Source organism: Malurus melanocephalus, unplaced genomic scaffold, assembly GCF_030028575.1.
Source record: "Malurus melanocephalus ecotype Western Australia unplaced genomic scaffold, MMel_1.1 scaffold_515, whole genome shotgun sequence".
NCBI classification, from domain to species: domain Eukaryota; kingdom Metazoa; phylum Chordata; class Aves; order Passeriformes; family Maluridae; genus Malurus; species Malurus melanocephalus.
In genome coordinates this window covers 463,770-479,377 of record NW_026623747.1, presented here as the reverse complement: position 1 = coordinate 479,377, position 15,608 = coordinate 463,770, and the positions used below count along the sequence as shown (strand labels likewise).

At 46.3% G+C, this 15,608-nt stretch overlaps 1 protein-coding gene across 1 annotated transcript in view; it reads right to left on the bottom strand.

Moving 5' to 3' along the window:
- Positions 1-15,608, bottom strand: part of MYO1C (myosin IC) — a 25,130-nt gene that overhangs the window by 4,788 nt on the left and 4,734 nt on the right. Inside the window, exons 2-24 of the mRNA XM_057381540.1 lie at positions 12,548-12,703; positions 12,040-12,155; positions 8,975-9,173; positions 8,289-8,369; positions 7,424-7,603; positions 7,159-7,257; positions 6,807-6,920; positions 6,233-6,304; positions 5,941-6,060; positions 5,660-5,742; positions 4,860-4,965; positions 4,412-4,492; positions 3,965-4,056; positions 3,344-3,438; positions 3,167-3,213; positions 2,877-2,957; positions 2,613-2,718; positions 2,029-2,146; positions 1,736-1,849; positions 1,481-1,557; positions 1,306-1,374; positions 986-1,070; positions 626-785 (exon numbers count right to left, since the gene is read on the bottom strand). Coding sequence (XP_057237523.1) covers positions 626-785; positions 986-1,070; positions 1,306-1,374; positions 1,481-1,557; positions 1,736-1,849; positions 2,029-2,146; positions 2,613-2,718; positions 2,877-2,957; positions 3,167-3,213; positions 3,344-3,438; positions 3,965-4,056; positions 4,412-4,492; positions 4,860-4,965; positions 5,660-5,742; positions 5,941-6,060; positions 6,233-6,304; positions 6,807-6,920; positions 7,159-7,257; positions 7,424-7,603; positions 8,289-8,369; positions 8,975-9,173; positions 12,040-12,155; positions 12,548-12,703 — 2,451 coding nt within the window. The remainder of the gene's footprint in view (positions 1-625; positions 786-985; positions 1,071-1,305; positions 1,375-1,480; positions 1,558-1,735; positions 1,850-2,028; positions 2,147-2,612; positions 2,719-2,876; positions 2,958-3,166; positions 3,214-3,343; positions 3,439-3,964; positions 4,057-4,411; positions 4,493-4,859; positions 4,966-5,659; positions 5,743-5,940; positions 6,061-6,232; positions 6,305-6,806; positions 6,921-7,158; positions 7,258-7,423; positions 7,604-8,288; positions 8,370-8,974; positions 9,174-12,039; positions 12,156-12,547; positions 12,704-15,608) is intronic.

Sequence of the window (15,608 nt, the reverse complement as noted above, 5' to 3'; positions counted from 1 at the left end):
GACAAACCCAACAGGAACAAACTCAACAGCTCAGAATCTCTGACAAACCCATARGGACAAACCCAACAGGGACAAAAACTCAATATCCCAGAACCTCTGACAAAGCCAACAGAGCAGCAACAACTGCAGAAAATGCATTGCTGGRTTTAAAAGCTGTTTCCTGACCAARAATTCAAWAGTAAAGTAGTTTATTTTCTGCAGRAAATTTTGTTTTTCTTCAGGAATTATATTTCTTCAGGAAATTTTATTTTTCTCAGGGTTTGTCCTGAAATTTCTCCAGCTGTTTTAGAATGGGGGATAAACACCAGGATCCCTCCTCTCTACACTRCTATGCCCTTCCTTTCTTCCTTCCAGCTGTTCCTTCAATCCAAACAAGGACCTTGGGGTAAGATAATTAGGATTTTCTGCAATGATTTGTTTTGAGCAGATAAACCAATTCAAGCAGATGCAAAATAATAACAGCAATAGAGGAAACTGGATTTTTTTTTTAGGAGGAAAATAGATGGGAATTTCAGAAATGGATGAGGAAACCAGGAGAAAATGGTRTTGCAACAGCACCACACCCCAAAAACCTGCAATCCTCCAGCCCTGGATTGCCCTCCCACATCCCAGGTGCCATTCCCACCTCACAGAGTGATGGGGGAGGAGTTGGCCACGATTTGTCCAAGACATTTTTTGGTAAATTCCTCTTGAGGTTCATCAGGAAGGAGAATCGGATGTAATCCAGGAAATACTCGTTCTCTGGACACCGCGGGTGGTTCCGGTAAATGAAGCCTTTAATGAACCTTTGGGTGTGGAAAACTTTGTTAGAAAATTTCAAAAGTCATCAAAAATTAGTGGTGTTTCCAGATTCCATTTCCTGGGTTTTATTTAATAGCTGTAATTAATTTTTAAAAACTGTATAGTGACAAGAAAGTTGATTGTTAGCTGTTTTATTGTTAAGGAATAAAGTGATTTTTGAGGGCTTGGGCCACTCTTCACMCACCTCCTGATGGTCTCCACTGCCCATTTCCTCTTGGCAGCTTTTCGGCGGCCCAGGGTTCCCCTCCACCAGGACTGGATGGCGATGGCTAAAAAAGACACCAAAATTCTGGATTTAGTCAGGTCCTTCATCCCCAAACCGACTCCAGACAACACTGGCACCAAAAATGCTCTGAAAAACCCATTCTGGAAATAACCAGCTTTCACTGGGGCATGGGGGCAAAAATAKGAGTTTTTTAATGATATGATACATTGGGTAAATGTCAGAAAAATATGGGAATTGCTTGGGGGGAGAACATCTCTCCCTCTTTCTGTYTCTCATACCTGAGCGTTTCATGGTCAGGAATTTCTTCCGGCGGTAGAAACCTCTCCACGTYGCCTGCATTTTTGTGGCTGAAATGACAAGAAAAGCAGCGATTTGCAACTGTGACCAAGCAGATTTTGGCAGATAAAGACTCAACTTTTCAATAGAAATCCACTGCAAGTGTGAGTGCCTCACCCAAACTCTGCTTCCTCACTTCCAGAGCATCTTCTGTCGCAAATAAGGTCTTGGGAAAGCGGATAAAAATCTTTGTTCTAGAAACAGAAATGCAGAATTACATTTAACATGCTGGAGAAACTTCCTTTAGGCACCCCCTTGTGACTCTCTAATCTTTCCCTCACCCATTATCTAGAAAAGCTTTTATTTCAAATCTTTTTATTTCAAATGGACATCCAGTGGTTCATAAGCTCAAGCTCAGAACGCAGAACTGACCGTCCCATTTTGTATTCTTCAGGTTTGTAGCCAAGATGCTTCACCAGCACAGCCACCCCATCGTAGGGCCGCCCATCCCACGTGGGCCATGTTTCTGGACAGAGGGATTTGTACCTGGGAATAGGAAGGAGAAGAAAGTTTAGGGAGAGAAGTGAATTGTGAGGAGGAGGAGAGGCCAAGCTCTGCATCCCTCCAGGGTTGTGCTGTTCAGAACAACTTCCCAGCCCCAAAATCAATGGGATGAAGGCCAGGGAGAGGGAGGAGCAAGGGAAAGAATTCCCAAGGAGTTTCACCTCTGCAGGAACACTTCGTATTTCCTCCGATAGGCGAAGCCGGCTCGGCGCACTCGCAGGTTTTCCATCAGGCCCAGGTATTTCACCTGGTGTCGGATCAGGACTTCATCAAATCGATCTTGGAAATGGGAAAACACGATCAAGGTACAGCTTTTTCTTGCTCTGGAGAAGGGGAATGTTCCTCATTCCACAAACATCTCCCACAATTATCTTTAACCTCCAATTACAGCCCAATTCCCACACAATTTTGGGTCTCTTGCCTTCTCCCCTCCCAATTCCTTTTTCATTATTTATATTTAACTCCAAAATGAAGTCTTCCTTTGGGATGTTTTATGCTTAGACAAACCAAAATGAGGGAGAACAAGGTCATTATAACAAATTTACAAAGGTCAATAATCTTGACTTTAACCATGAGCCTCCTCTAGCACAGACCAGCGCTCCCATTCCAATTCCTGGCTGCTGGCACTGCCACCCCCTCCCTACAGMACCTCTGGATCTGCCCCAAACTGAAAAAAATCTCTCAGAGCTCCTCTCTGTGCCTTTCTGACTGAGATCCAGCACTGTCTCTGTCCCCAGGGCCGTACCAGCCTGTTTGGCATCGTTGGGTTTCATGCAGCGAATGTACGAGGGCTCTTTGGACATCAGGATTTCCATGAGTTTGGCCAGGCTGTTTTTGAACTGAGTTGCTGCCTGGGAGAAAAGGGAGAAAACGTGAAGGGATGGCTTGGAGCTGGCTAAAAACCAGAAGAATACAACACAGAGGGGTTTGAATTCAGGTCGTGTCAGACAGTTCATGTTTTAAAAAAGAGGAAACAGCCACAGGTCCCTCCAAGCTCTTGAATTCTCACCGTTTCAGGTCTCTTTTTGTCTGTCAGCTCTGTCCTGTCAAAGCACTGGTTGATGATGGGGTTCTCTGAGTTGCACATGGTCTGCAGAGAGAGTTTTCACAGGTGAAGTACAGAGCGTTCTTCACCGAGATACCAAAGAAACACAGGGATAAAATTATTTATAATTATAAAATAAACCCTGGGATCTCAATCACTTCTTTGCAGAGTGCAGACTCCATGTGGAGTCCAGGAAAATCCTTTCCCTCAGGTGCCAGCCCATTTCAAACCCAACTTCCTCCATCCACACTCACCTCCTTCAGATTCCTGAAGAGAAGGTCATTGTTTTTATCCAGAAAACCTGGAAGAAAAACAAACCACCGGAATTTCAAGGCGGGGATTTGAGATTTAAAATTATTCTGGTTGATCAGATGATGTGGGGCTGTATTTTAAGCCCAGATTTTTTGGGGTTTTTTTTTGTGTCAAATTACCTGCAACGCTGTAGGTGACGTCCCCGGCGTAGTGCGAGAGCCGGAACTCCTCCCGTCCCAGAGATTTGCGAGTTTTCTGATCAGCGAGTTTGTGCCTGGGGAGGGASCAAAAACCTTCAGGAGACACAAATTTCTGGGGGATTCACTTCAGAGAGCACTGGGACATTCAATCCTGCAGTGGGACTGTGCAAAGGTGGGCAGGGAATGTAAACGGGACTCGCTGATTTTTGAGTAAATAAAGTTATCAAARTGTCATTAAATGTTTTTAATTAAAAGGGGAATTTCAGTGCTCGTTTAGAGTGGTTCTGTGTGCACATTGAAGGTCCTAAGATGAGCATTCAGAACAAAAGCAGAACATTCAAAAAGAGCTCCAAAAGTGAAGTAAACAATCTGCAGGGTGAAGAGGCAAGTCAGAATGAGAATTTTGTTATCTCTGTTTTATCCTGAAACTTAGGCACTCAGTGTTAATGACCTATTTTATAGCATCTTAAATATCAATCAAATCTCTTTATAAAAGAAAATTGTAATATTTTACATGGGACCCAGCACATTGAGGATGCCCCTGCTCCCCACACCAGGAGTGCRATGTTTATTCACACTCCAGGCTCTGGGAACACTCACGTGAGAAAATGAGGGTGGTTCTTCACYGTTTCCTCCAGTTTCTCCAAAAACGTTGTGTCTGTGGCATCCCCTGGTCTCAGGCACTCTTCATCCTACAAACACAATTCCAGGGATTTCTGACCAGGCTCTGCCTCACTGAAACCTTCCCCCGGTTTGGCTCTTTGGCCTTTCTGCAGATATTCAGCTTTTAGCTCAACAACCGAGGGCTGTTGAGCTGAAAAGGAAAACATTTCTCTCCTTKCAGACTGCCTGGACTGGGAGCTGCTTTCCCCAGAGCCCATGGAGGAGATAAAATCATTTTTTATGGTGTCACTGATCAGGGTATTATTGCTCTTCCCACCTACTCGAACAGTTCCAACACAAAGTGGTTTTTTTTCCCGTGTTCTTCCCCTTGTTTTCCACTACGCCACCCCAGATTTTTCGTTCAAAAAGGTGTTTTCAACTCACCAAGATAGAAATGATGCCTTTGAATTTCTCTTCCACCAAATCACAGATTATTTTGTTGTTGAAATACTGAACTGGTTCCCACTGCAAAGACAAGAAATCCCACTTAGGTGAAAACAATTCCAGACCGGAAAAAAACACCCTCTAAATTTCAGAACACTTCAGGGAGCACCTGACTCAAACAATCTTTCTGTCAAATTTGAACTGAAGATTTTTCACTCATCACATTTGTTTTCATAACATTCCCTTTAYTGAAATCAGGGTAAAAGCTTGGGATGGCATTACTCACTTCCAGCTGCATCACACAGTTACCAGGGTTTCAAAAAGAAAGGAAAAATGRAAGTTCTTTAATTCCTTTCCTTTGGAAATCGTGGCAGCAACTCTTTTTCCAGCCTCTGGAAGGAGAGGGAAGGGAGGATTTGAAAGGGAGGATTTATTTTTTTCTTCTTACCGCGATGCCCTCGGACTCGTACTCCTCTTGCTCTGACTTCAGTGTCAGTTCWATGAAGAGCTGCTGCAATTTCTCGTTGCAATAATTAATACAGAACTGCTCAAAGCTGCAGAGAAAAAACAGAAAAATTATCACTGAGGCTGGAGCGTGAGTAAAAGGAGGTACAAACTGTGGGAGCAGCACGAATATGGTGAAACAAGAGAAGCAGGTTTTTTTGTGAAGGGTTTATTTCCTGAAGTATATAAAATTCATTATTTAGGGAAACTCATGGAAGAGCTCCAGAAGGAGGGAAAAATGGGATGGAGCACAAAAATTCTGGATAAAGGCTCAATAACACTGCAAATCTGAACATCTCAGCTCACTGCCACCTGCAGGGAGGTTCCACACTGTGACAGTCCCATCCCCTGATTTATCACCACCATGGAAAGGTGCCACAACAGCCACCCCTGGGCTGGAGAGATGGGAGAGGCACAGATCAAGCTCTGGCATAAATGCACCCCCAAAAACACCTGAAATTTATTTAAAATAGCAGGACCATTGACAGCTGTAAACACAAGCTGGATGCCCCAGGCGGGAGCAGCCTGGGATTATCAGGTTTTCACCTGATTTCCTGACATTGAAATGCCACCTCTTTCTCTTACTAAGAGAAACCAGAGATGAAATAAAATCTTCTTTCACAAGGGAGAGAAAACAGTGACGAAATCCTCCAGAATTTACCCAAATTTACCAAATTTACAGAATTTACCAAAACAAAATCATCCAGAATTTACCCAAATCTCCAGACCCTGATTGGAACCAACCTGTTGTGCTGGAAAACCTCGAATCCATAGATATCCARCAATCCTAGAACTGTTGTACTTCTACAGCCTGGAAACTTTTCTTCCTGCAAAAAAAAGTGAGGTATTTACTCACGGCTACMATCCATCAGTGGATCCTAATCATTTAATTCCAGCGTTTACTGCTCAATTTGGGAAATGGTTAATTTGGAAATGGCTGAAAGCACGGAGATTGCTCTGCAGCTGGAAGATTTGGGAGTTGCTCTCCCATTTGGCTGGAAATTACAAACAGAAGGGTCACTTGCCTTGTAAGCCAGGGATTTGTTGACCTTGTTGACCAGCCAGGAGAAGGTGCGGCCGTAGACGGCCTTGGCCAGGGCATCCCTGGCATAGGCAGCCTGCTCCAGGTTCAGGGGGCTCACCAGCTGCAGGGAGGAGCACAGAAAAAACACTCAGCACCCCCAGAACAAGGGATCACCTTTCCCTGCTCCATCATTAATAAAAAGTTGCTCAAAAGAGTCCTGAACATCAGTGGGACCCTGCAGTGACATCCTCCTGTGATTGCTCCAACCCCAAATCCTCAGGGCCTGTTCTCACCTCCTCCCCTTTTGCTATGATCTTCTTGTGGGTCAGGGCATCACGAAGGACAGAGCCATCCACTGCCAGCAACTGTAAACAGGATAAATTAATTAATGAATGAATTAATTAACGAAGCTGTACATTGCATTTTCCTAAAATCCCAGCCCAGTGGAACAAACCCTTGATTTCCCTGCAGCATCAATCCCTCCCTTCCCCCCTTTCTGGCAGGGAGATCACCAAACAAATGAACTGGCTGGAAGGTTCTGGCACAGGGAAGTGTTCTAAGCAAAGAAACAGAGGTGGTTCTTTCTTTAAAACTCTTCTCCAGAGTCTGTTCCTACCTCACTGTCTGAAGGGGAAAACCTCAAGGCAGTGCTGGGTCATGAAATTAAATTTACCATTAAATTCACCATTAAAGAGGTAAATAGAGAAGTCATCAGTTAAAGGGGTCTGATGATATYTGCATTTTATTTAGGTCAAATAAAGTAACATCTATGAGGATTTCTAAATCCCATTCAGAAATTACACTCAAAATAAGGAAATCTCCCYAATTCACCTTTTCTGAAGTTTGTGCCTCGCTGGTGATACTCACCCTGGCCAGGTATTTGATCTGATTCTCTGTGGTGACCTGAGCATTGCCCTGCTCATCAGCAGCAAACTGCACATTGCCCAAGTGCAGGACACTGGCCACGATGCTCAGCAGGTCCTGGGGGGAAGCAACAGGAGGATGGAATCAACACACAGTGAGGGTTTTGTGTTAATTCACATTTTATGTGAATATTTTGTGTGTTTTTCAACATTTGACAATAATATTTTGTGTATTTTTCAGGATTTTTATTGAGGACACAATCACTCTGAAGTGATTGGCTGATTTCAATCAGAAATCCCAAATCAAAGCAGAGAAATTCCCCAAAAGCAGAAAAATCTGTGCTGCCAAAGCTCACCTCCACCTCGCTGTCATTGAAGCCGATAACAGACAGGGCTCTTCTCATGATCTTCCACTCGTTTTTGTCATTTATGGAACTGACCCTTGCACAGTGACCCTAAAAAGACAYAGTTTGACAGAAATAAGTAAATAATCACCAAAGATACCTTATCCACGCTCAATGCATTGTCTGTTTCTTTTTACAGCARTCATTTCTGAAGCCAGGGAGGGAAATTACAAAGAATATCCCGCTCCTGTAATATAATATTTTCATTAATGCTCACTTTCACTAAATAATGATACTGCTGTGGGTTCTTCTCRAGGCCCAGCCTCCTCAGCAGGTCCTCCTCCCCTCCCTCCAGCAGCTGGTAGAAGATGTGGAAGTTCCTCTCGCCGTGGTTCTGGTGCACAACTCGGGATTTCTCCAGGAGGTAGTTCAAGATGTGGCCCCCAACAGGAGCCCCCTGAACCAAAGCAGAMACGTGGAAAAGGTTCATCAGCACAGAGGAAAATATTCCTGCTTTTTGGCTGTCTATTGAGAGACAAGATCTGAGGGAAAAGGCTACAAAACCACAGAAAGTGATCTGTCATTGTGTGCCACAATCTCCATTTCAGCTCCAACACAGCTGAGCATTGAGTGATTCGTGTAAAATTCCTTCTAGGAATTCACCACAAAGGGAAAGCACCGAAACTGAGCTTGGAGGGATTAGAGGAGGCTCCAAAACTGAGTTTGGAGGGATTAGAGGAGGCTTCAAGGATTGCAGGATGGCAGTGCTGAGCTGCTCAACTCCTGCCCTGTGTCCTGGGAGGGGCAGTTGAGGTCAGAGTGGACACAAACACTGTGCAGGGTTACACAGGACAGGGATTGTCCCTTTGGGGTCACAGATGGTTTAGGGTGGATTTATTTTGGGAGTATCCATTGGCACAGTGAACTTACAAAGGATGAGGAAATAAAAGGATTTGATCTCATACAGAGAAAGAAGGAGGAATGAAAGGAGAGAGGGGGCTATAAAACCCTCWGCACCCCAAGTGTCCCCAACTCTGCTTGTGCTGTCACCAAGRAAATGCAGAGCACTCACCACACACACACAGACAGCAAAGAGCCAGGACTGAGCCCAGTCCCGAAATAGAAACCAGATCCCAAGTTACCCTGTAATCAAACTGCACATCCATGTACTTCCCAAACCGACTGGAGTTGTCGTTCCGAAGGGTTTTTGCGTTCCCAAAGGCCTGAAATGAAAATGACCAGAGACAAATAAACGAGAACCGAGTCAGATTATTTATAAACACTTGGTGAAGCTGCCAATTATTTATTTACAACCCAGGATTTTCCTTCCTGGAAACCCACGAGGAGACAGATTGCTCCCCGAATTCTAACGCTGATCTCTCCACCCAGCGCAGATGGAACATCCTCTGAAAACGCTTCCACCCTCCCTGCGAGCTGATTCTAATGCCAGTCCACTGCTGACAACATATGTCACGTCTGACAGCCTTTCCCGAGCGTCCTCTGTCATCGCAGCCATTTGTCAGCGCTCGCTGCCAGCGGGGCCGGCTGCTGGGAGCGGCATTCCCGGGATGCAGGGCACGGGAACAGGGCAGGGCACTGCAGGACKGGATGCGCTGGACACTAGAGGACACCACAGCACCAGGCAAGGAGCGCCTTTCGGGRCTGCCCGCTGGGATCTGCCCCTTTGCAGTGATCCCCGAGCCCTTCCCAAAGCAAATCCCCTCTGTCCCCGCAGCCCCGCCGTGCCAGAACTCCCAGCGGGATTCCCGGTGATGCCCCAGGACGCGCTGCCACCGCTGGGAATCGCGCTCCCGGGGGAAGGAATTACCTCCAGCACGGGGTTGGACTGCAGCAGGCGGTCCTTGACGGTCTCGACCTGCTGGCTGGCGGGGCAGGTGACAGCGTAGTACTGCAGGATCTTCTTGGTGGCCTCGGTTTTGCCGGCGCCGCTCTCGCCCGAGATGAGGATGCACTGGTCCTTCCTCTCGGTGCGCAGCGAGCGGTACGAATTGTCCGCGATGGCATAGCTGGGGAAGGACAGCCGGGTTCAGGGTGATTCCCAGAGATCCCACACCGTGAAATCCCTGCAGAAATCCCCCAAAAATGGCAGAGGCCACGGGATGGGTGGGATCACACTACTCCCGAGCACCGGGGACGGGACTGACACCTCTGACACATCTTAACCACCGAGCCGAGGTTCTGCGGGGTGCAAACACAAACTGCCAAATTCTTTCACGCTGTTCTTTCGACTTTTTTTTCAGACCAAAAAAAGGTAGAAGTCGACTAAATTGTGCCGATAACTGACTTTTCTAAATATAAGTGATCTCTCCACGCTGGTCCCATGGGACACAAGTTTTACATTCACCTCRCTCTCCGCTGKTGTTTTTTCTTGCTTCTCTTCTAARTGATGACACACTCAGGAGGTCAMAGCTGCACTTTGCTGTCTGGGTGGCTCCAGAGCAGCTCCAGAGCCTCTCTCATCTCCCCCTGGATGCTGGGAAGAGCTGGGTGAACGCCCCAGAGCATCCTGCAGGCTCCCTCTGCCCCCCTGAACACCGAGCAGCTCCCCCTGCGAGCCTGGCCCTGCCTCTGCTTCCTCCTGTGCTGCTTTTTGTTTTCCTCTCTGTGCTCCTGGCCAGGATCTGACACCCAGAGAGCAGCAGGGCGAGTGACAATGGTGACAGATCTCACAGAGGGACAGRAAAAGGACAGCACCCTCAGCCAGCCTCCCTGACAATGTTTTCAGCTGTCTTATGTTCAGTGATCAAGCAGATATCCTGTCTACATACACCTGACAACCCTTCAGTAGCCTGATTTTTTTTTTTTTAATTTCATCTTTTCTTTTCTTCCTCAACTCTCCCGCTGTGATATTAATTAGAAATAATCACACCAATTAGTGTGATTAGCTACACAAGACATGGCATTCTCGTGTCTATTAATACTCGGTGTTAAGGCATCACCAGTGAGCTCCCTTAGCAACACAGCTCCACCCTCACCCCACAAAACACACCATGGCCCTCTCCCCCCATCCAAATCCTGCCTCTGGAGCATTCTGGAAACAGCTGAATAAACTCCTTTCAARCTCAAACGAAATTCAGTTTGAAAGAAATTTGTTTAATCTAATTTAATTCGRGTTTGAAGCAGTGCCTTTGGCCCCTGTGCCTTTATGGGGTGCATTTTATGGCCCAGGGAACCCCAAGCAAGCACAGCACAGGCAGAATCACTTGAGGTTGAAGATGTTTATGGTCCCATTTGCAGCTGAAGCCCTGGCAGGCCATAAACWGGACAGGATGTGACAGATCCCTGGGAATTTGCTGTAATCCACAGGGATAACTTCTCTGGACGTGATGCACTTCCCAAAAACCCAGAGCTAAGGGCTACACTCAAACTGTTTGACGCTGGAATCTGGAAGAGTTTTGGCTTTCCAGAGTCGGTTTGGAGGAGGAAAAAGAGGATAAAAATACACCTGAATTACTGGGGAAGGGGAAACCCAGAGCGCTGCACTGCAGATGGAACATTTGAAGGATTTTTAAATGCACAAATAATGAAATAATGCAATGAAAGATCAGAAAATGTTCACAAAAAATATTGTTTTCCCAATGGGAGCAGCAATGGTATCCAGGATCACAGTTCTCCAGGGTTCCCTTATGAGCTGCACATTTTACAGCCTCTGAAGGGAGTGGTTAAAAGGAGAAAGAAAWCTTAAAAAATAATCAGTTACACTGRGATTAAATGTAGCACAYWCAGGAATTAAAGCACATTTTTAATGCTTCATCCTATCCATGAGCACCCTGTACCCACTTAAAAAAGAGCCACAATCCCAAGGATTTTTCCAGAGAATCCCAAAATTCACATCTAAGGCACAGAAACCCTTCCCTGACCGCATGCAAAGTGGCACCTTTGGAACAGAGCAGGTTTGAATGCAGGRTTTTTCAGGGTTAATCCTCCCCCATCTGGGATCAAGCAATAAAAATCCCATTTTTGTCCTAACAAACCCAACTTCGAGTTGCTGAGACTTTCCCAAGTTCTGGTGTTTCTCTCCCCCTCTCTGTGCTTGCAGCACATTCAGGGTTTGTTTACTCTCCTGGGCTATGTGCCAGCAATAAGAAACAACCCAAATAGTTTGCTCCAAAATAATATCATTTACTCTTCCAAGATCTCTTAAAAAAAAAAAAAAAAACCCAACTCAACACAACACAAATAAAAAAAAAACCCTCCAAGAGGTGCTCAGAATTTGGCCCTTGATCCTGAAAAAATAACCTTTTTGAAGGCATAAGGCTTCAGTTCTCAGTCATATTTTTCTTTCAGCCTGACAAAAAACATTCAAACACTTTCAAAAATAACTTTAAAACCTCAAATTTTTTTTTTAATGGGAAATTGGGAATGCTCACCAGGCCAGACCATGTAAATAAATACATTCCTTGTTCCAACAGGCTGCTGGTATCATAGCAACAAGGGAAATACCAGATAAATATTGGTCAGGGAGTAACGGCAGAGGTAGGAAAGAAACCCCCACACGGCAAAAACTCTTTCCCCTACTTAGCCCCGTGCTGGGGAAACTCAGAGCCCGGACACAGAGACCCCAAATAACCCTGGAACAATGAACTCCTGTCCTGCCAGGGCTGGGTAAGCAACTCTGTTCCTGCCTTCAGGAAGGAACCAACTCCCTTTCCAAATACTGCTCCTGCAAAGGCGACTCCGTCCTCTTCGGAGAGAGCGACGGGAATAGGAAGAGCCCTACACCACACCCTCTGCGGGATTCTTTCTGTCCCTTGCTGTCCCTTTCTGTCCCCAGCGTTTTCAGGGACAGGGAAAAGCCCTGTTTGCCTGTTTTCCCGTGTCACAGCCCTTTTGGGGATGTCACAGCCTGTCCTGTCCCCGTGGGGCACTCACAGGTGAGGAGAAACTTCATAGAAGCTGACGCCGCGGTAGCGCTCCATGTTCTGCTTGGTGTAGATTTCCAACTCCTTGTAGGGATTCACCGACACCAGGACGGAGCCAATGTAGGTCTGGGAAAGAGAATCAACAGCAGGGAGTTTACAGGAGAGCTGGGAAGTGTTCCTCTGGAGGGTCAGAGGGTGCTGGGGATGCTGCTGAGGGATTCCAAACAGGCCAAGGTAAACAGCACCTGCCAAGGGCTTTAGGGCTCCTAACAAACCACAATACCCAGAGATTTCTGACACACATTTAGGATTGAGCTCAAGGCTGGGGTTGGTGGAAGTGAGTGAAGTCAGGACATGGAAAAATGTGGTGATGGATGGATTTCCAGTGCTGGGAATGGCAGTAGAACTCAGCAGGAGCGCTGCAGTGAGTCCTGGCACAGTCTGTGGAAGCTGAGGCCGTCACCAAACACACCCAGGCCACCCACGGACACTCTGGTGACCATCACCACCCCACTCACATAGATCAGGTTCTCCTTGAAGCGTTTCCTCAGGTTCTCAATGAAAGCAGCTTCGCTGGTGAAGTTCTCCAGCAGGACAAAGTCCTGCACCCCGACGCGGTCGCGGGCGGTCAGAGCGCTCTCCATGGTCAGMCGGATGCCGTTGGCTCCTAATCCCTGCAGGCAGAAGCAAAGGGAATTTGGGATGTCTGAGGGTTTACAGGCAGCTCCCAAGAACCACAGATAAGCATGAAAATTTAAATAATCCACTGCTGCTGTTGAAAACATTACCAATGCTTCATCAGCTGTCTGCTCTAATTGCTTTCAAGTCAACATTAGGGAAAAATCACTGTTAAATTTCCAGTAACTTCAAATCGATCAAAGAAACAAGCATTTGATAAAGAGAATAAAACTTTTATTCTTTAGGGATAAGAATTTCACMAGACCAGGCTGYTCTGAGCCCTGTCCAACCTGGCTCAGCAGTGTTTTATTCCATGTTCATTTGGAGGCATCCAGCACCAGCCCAATAACTTCAAATCAATCAAAGAAACAAGCATTTGATAAAGAGAATAAAACTTTTCCTTTCCCAGGCATTCTGTAGCAGGAGGGAGACTGAGATGTGTCCCCTCCTCTCTCGGGTTTCACCASGGGAAGCGGTTTCGAGGTAAGGAATCTTTTCTGACTCATGATGATTCATCCCAGAGGCAAACAGCTTCACACTGCTGACCAACTTAAAAATTCAGCGAGGCACCCAATGAGAAAATTCTGAGAAAAACCGAGGAGAAATGAGAAATGGGCAYTTCTGCAGCCCACGCCACCGAATTTACACCGTGACACTGAGGAGATTCCCACCCTGACCCTCTTTTAAAGGTGACGTTTTCAGCGCGATGTGGGTGAGACACAACCTTTGGAAAGCACTGATCTGCTGACTCCTGACTGCACTCAGCTCCCCACAGAGCAGGGAGGGGAGATGAGCACCCAGGGGTGACTCAGTGGCTGCGAGCTGGGGAAATCTCCACACGAGGGACCGAGATGGGGAAGGTGAGAGGCACCCCATTAACAGAGCTGGGAGGTACRGGGTGTGAAACCAGCTCCTCACGCCTGCCTGCACTTCCTCAGCATCTTCTTGAATCCTTTTTGCTTTGCAAACTGCTCACAGCCAGCACCTATCTCCTAAATCATCTCCCTAAAGCACTGATGGGATATTTTGGGATGTTGCACCATCAGCAATCCCAGATACCCCTCACAAACTGGGAATGTCAGGCTCTGCAGACCCTAAAACGCTGCACAGTGATGCAGATGACTTTTACTGACTCACAGAGCTCCTTTCTGCTCCTTCCCGAGACAGAAAAATGGTCAAACCACAGGGACCGATGGCGTCCAGAAGAAAAAAAAAATAAACCCAGCCTAGGTCAGGAAGAAAATTTACCTCGAGTTTTGTTAAACAGTAATAAAGGCAGGACACACTGAAATATCAGTTTGGTCCAAACAGGTGCAAATTCCCTGAGCCTGCAGTTGTTTTACTCACCAATGATTTCTTGGTAAAAGTTTATTTTTATTTGGTAAATGATTAGTAAATTAAGTTTTGCCCATTTCTGCAAGTTGTAATTGGCTTCCTCCCTGTAAGCCTGGGCAGAGGTGATTGCCTGAMCCCAGCAGTTTTCAGAGAGGAAAATGAGTTCCTTCTGGAAATCTCAAATCCAGACCCTCTCTAATGGCTCAAACACCACAAAGAAACATCATTTGATTTCCTGCTTTATTTTTTCCAATTAGTCTCATGGTCTGGAAGGCCTGACTTCTAAGCTTGGAAAGACCCAGCCTGGCAGGAATTCTGCAGATCCTGTCATGAAGTAATCTTTTTGAAATGCCCAAAAATTTTCCGAGCCAAGCCTCTCACAGCTTCGGCAAAATTGCTCTGTTGTCTTCTCCTTGCTTTGCCAAGGTGGAGAGAAAAGGGATAACCCTTGGAGAAGGAAGGTGGGGAGATAAGGACAGGAAAACAGAGATAAATCCCACACAAATAAAGTCTGCCTGGAAATCGGAAGGATTAGAAGGAAATTAGAAGGAGCAGCAAGATTTTGGACAAAAAAAAAACCAAAGGAAAATAATTATTTTTCACGTGGATAAGTTTATGACTTAAATGATGACAGTCCTGAGACACAGCTGTCTCAGCAAGGACCGAGGAGCAGCTCCCAGCCTGGCACAGTTAATCCCAGTTTATATAATCCTAAAACTTGCACAGAAAACGTCACCTCGCGGCTCGAGCAGCCCTTTGATCAGCCCCTCCCTGCAGGCTGGGACAAAGCGATCCCAGCTGTGCACATCCAGGCCAGGGAAGAGCTGATCCATCCCCTTCCAGCAGAGAAAAACCACGCTCCAGCCTCCTCTGGGACATTTAAGGCATTTAAGGCCAAGCAGCTTTCGGTTTCCTGCGCTTTTCGTCTCCTCRTTCAACTCCAACCTCGCGCCGTGAGAACAAAATCACAGCCTCGAATTCACAGGGAGCTYGAAACCAAACAAAATCAGAGGCAGAACAACTAAAATCAGCTTTTTTGGCAATAATTAAACACGACCCAGGGATGTGATGCAGTCAGAGCCTCCAGAACATAAACTTGACTGGGTTTTRTGCCCTGCCCAGCCCAAGTTCAGTGGAAATATGAGCAACAGGCGCTTCCCAGGGCAGCATTCSCTCATTTGCTTTTGCATATGTCCAAGTCTGCCACCAGCCCCAAAATGTCTCGAATGTTAACTSCTTCACTGCCAGTGACATCAGCAGATGGACCGTAAAAAGAGGTGAAAAAGAAACAGAACAGTCACGCAGAGSGAAGGAAGTGGGGAGAGAAGACACTTCTTCAGAAAAAATAATCACAGCCATCACCATATGCTGCTACCAAGTGATGAGCATGGCAGCGAGGCACTGAGTAAATTAAAATAACCAAAATGTTGGGGGTTTTGTGTTTGCAGGCAGACACCAGTTCTGGGGGCTGGAAATTAAAGCTGGAAAAGCCAGGCTGGGGGGTGAAATGTGGTGCAGTGGTTTAATTAACCATTACAGCAGTCTGCCTATGGCCCAGTATTGGTG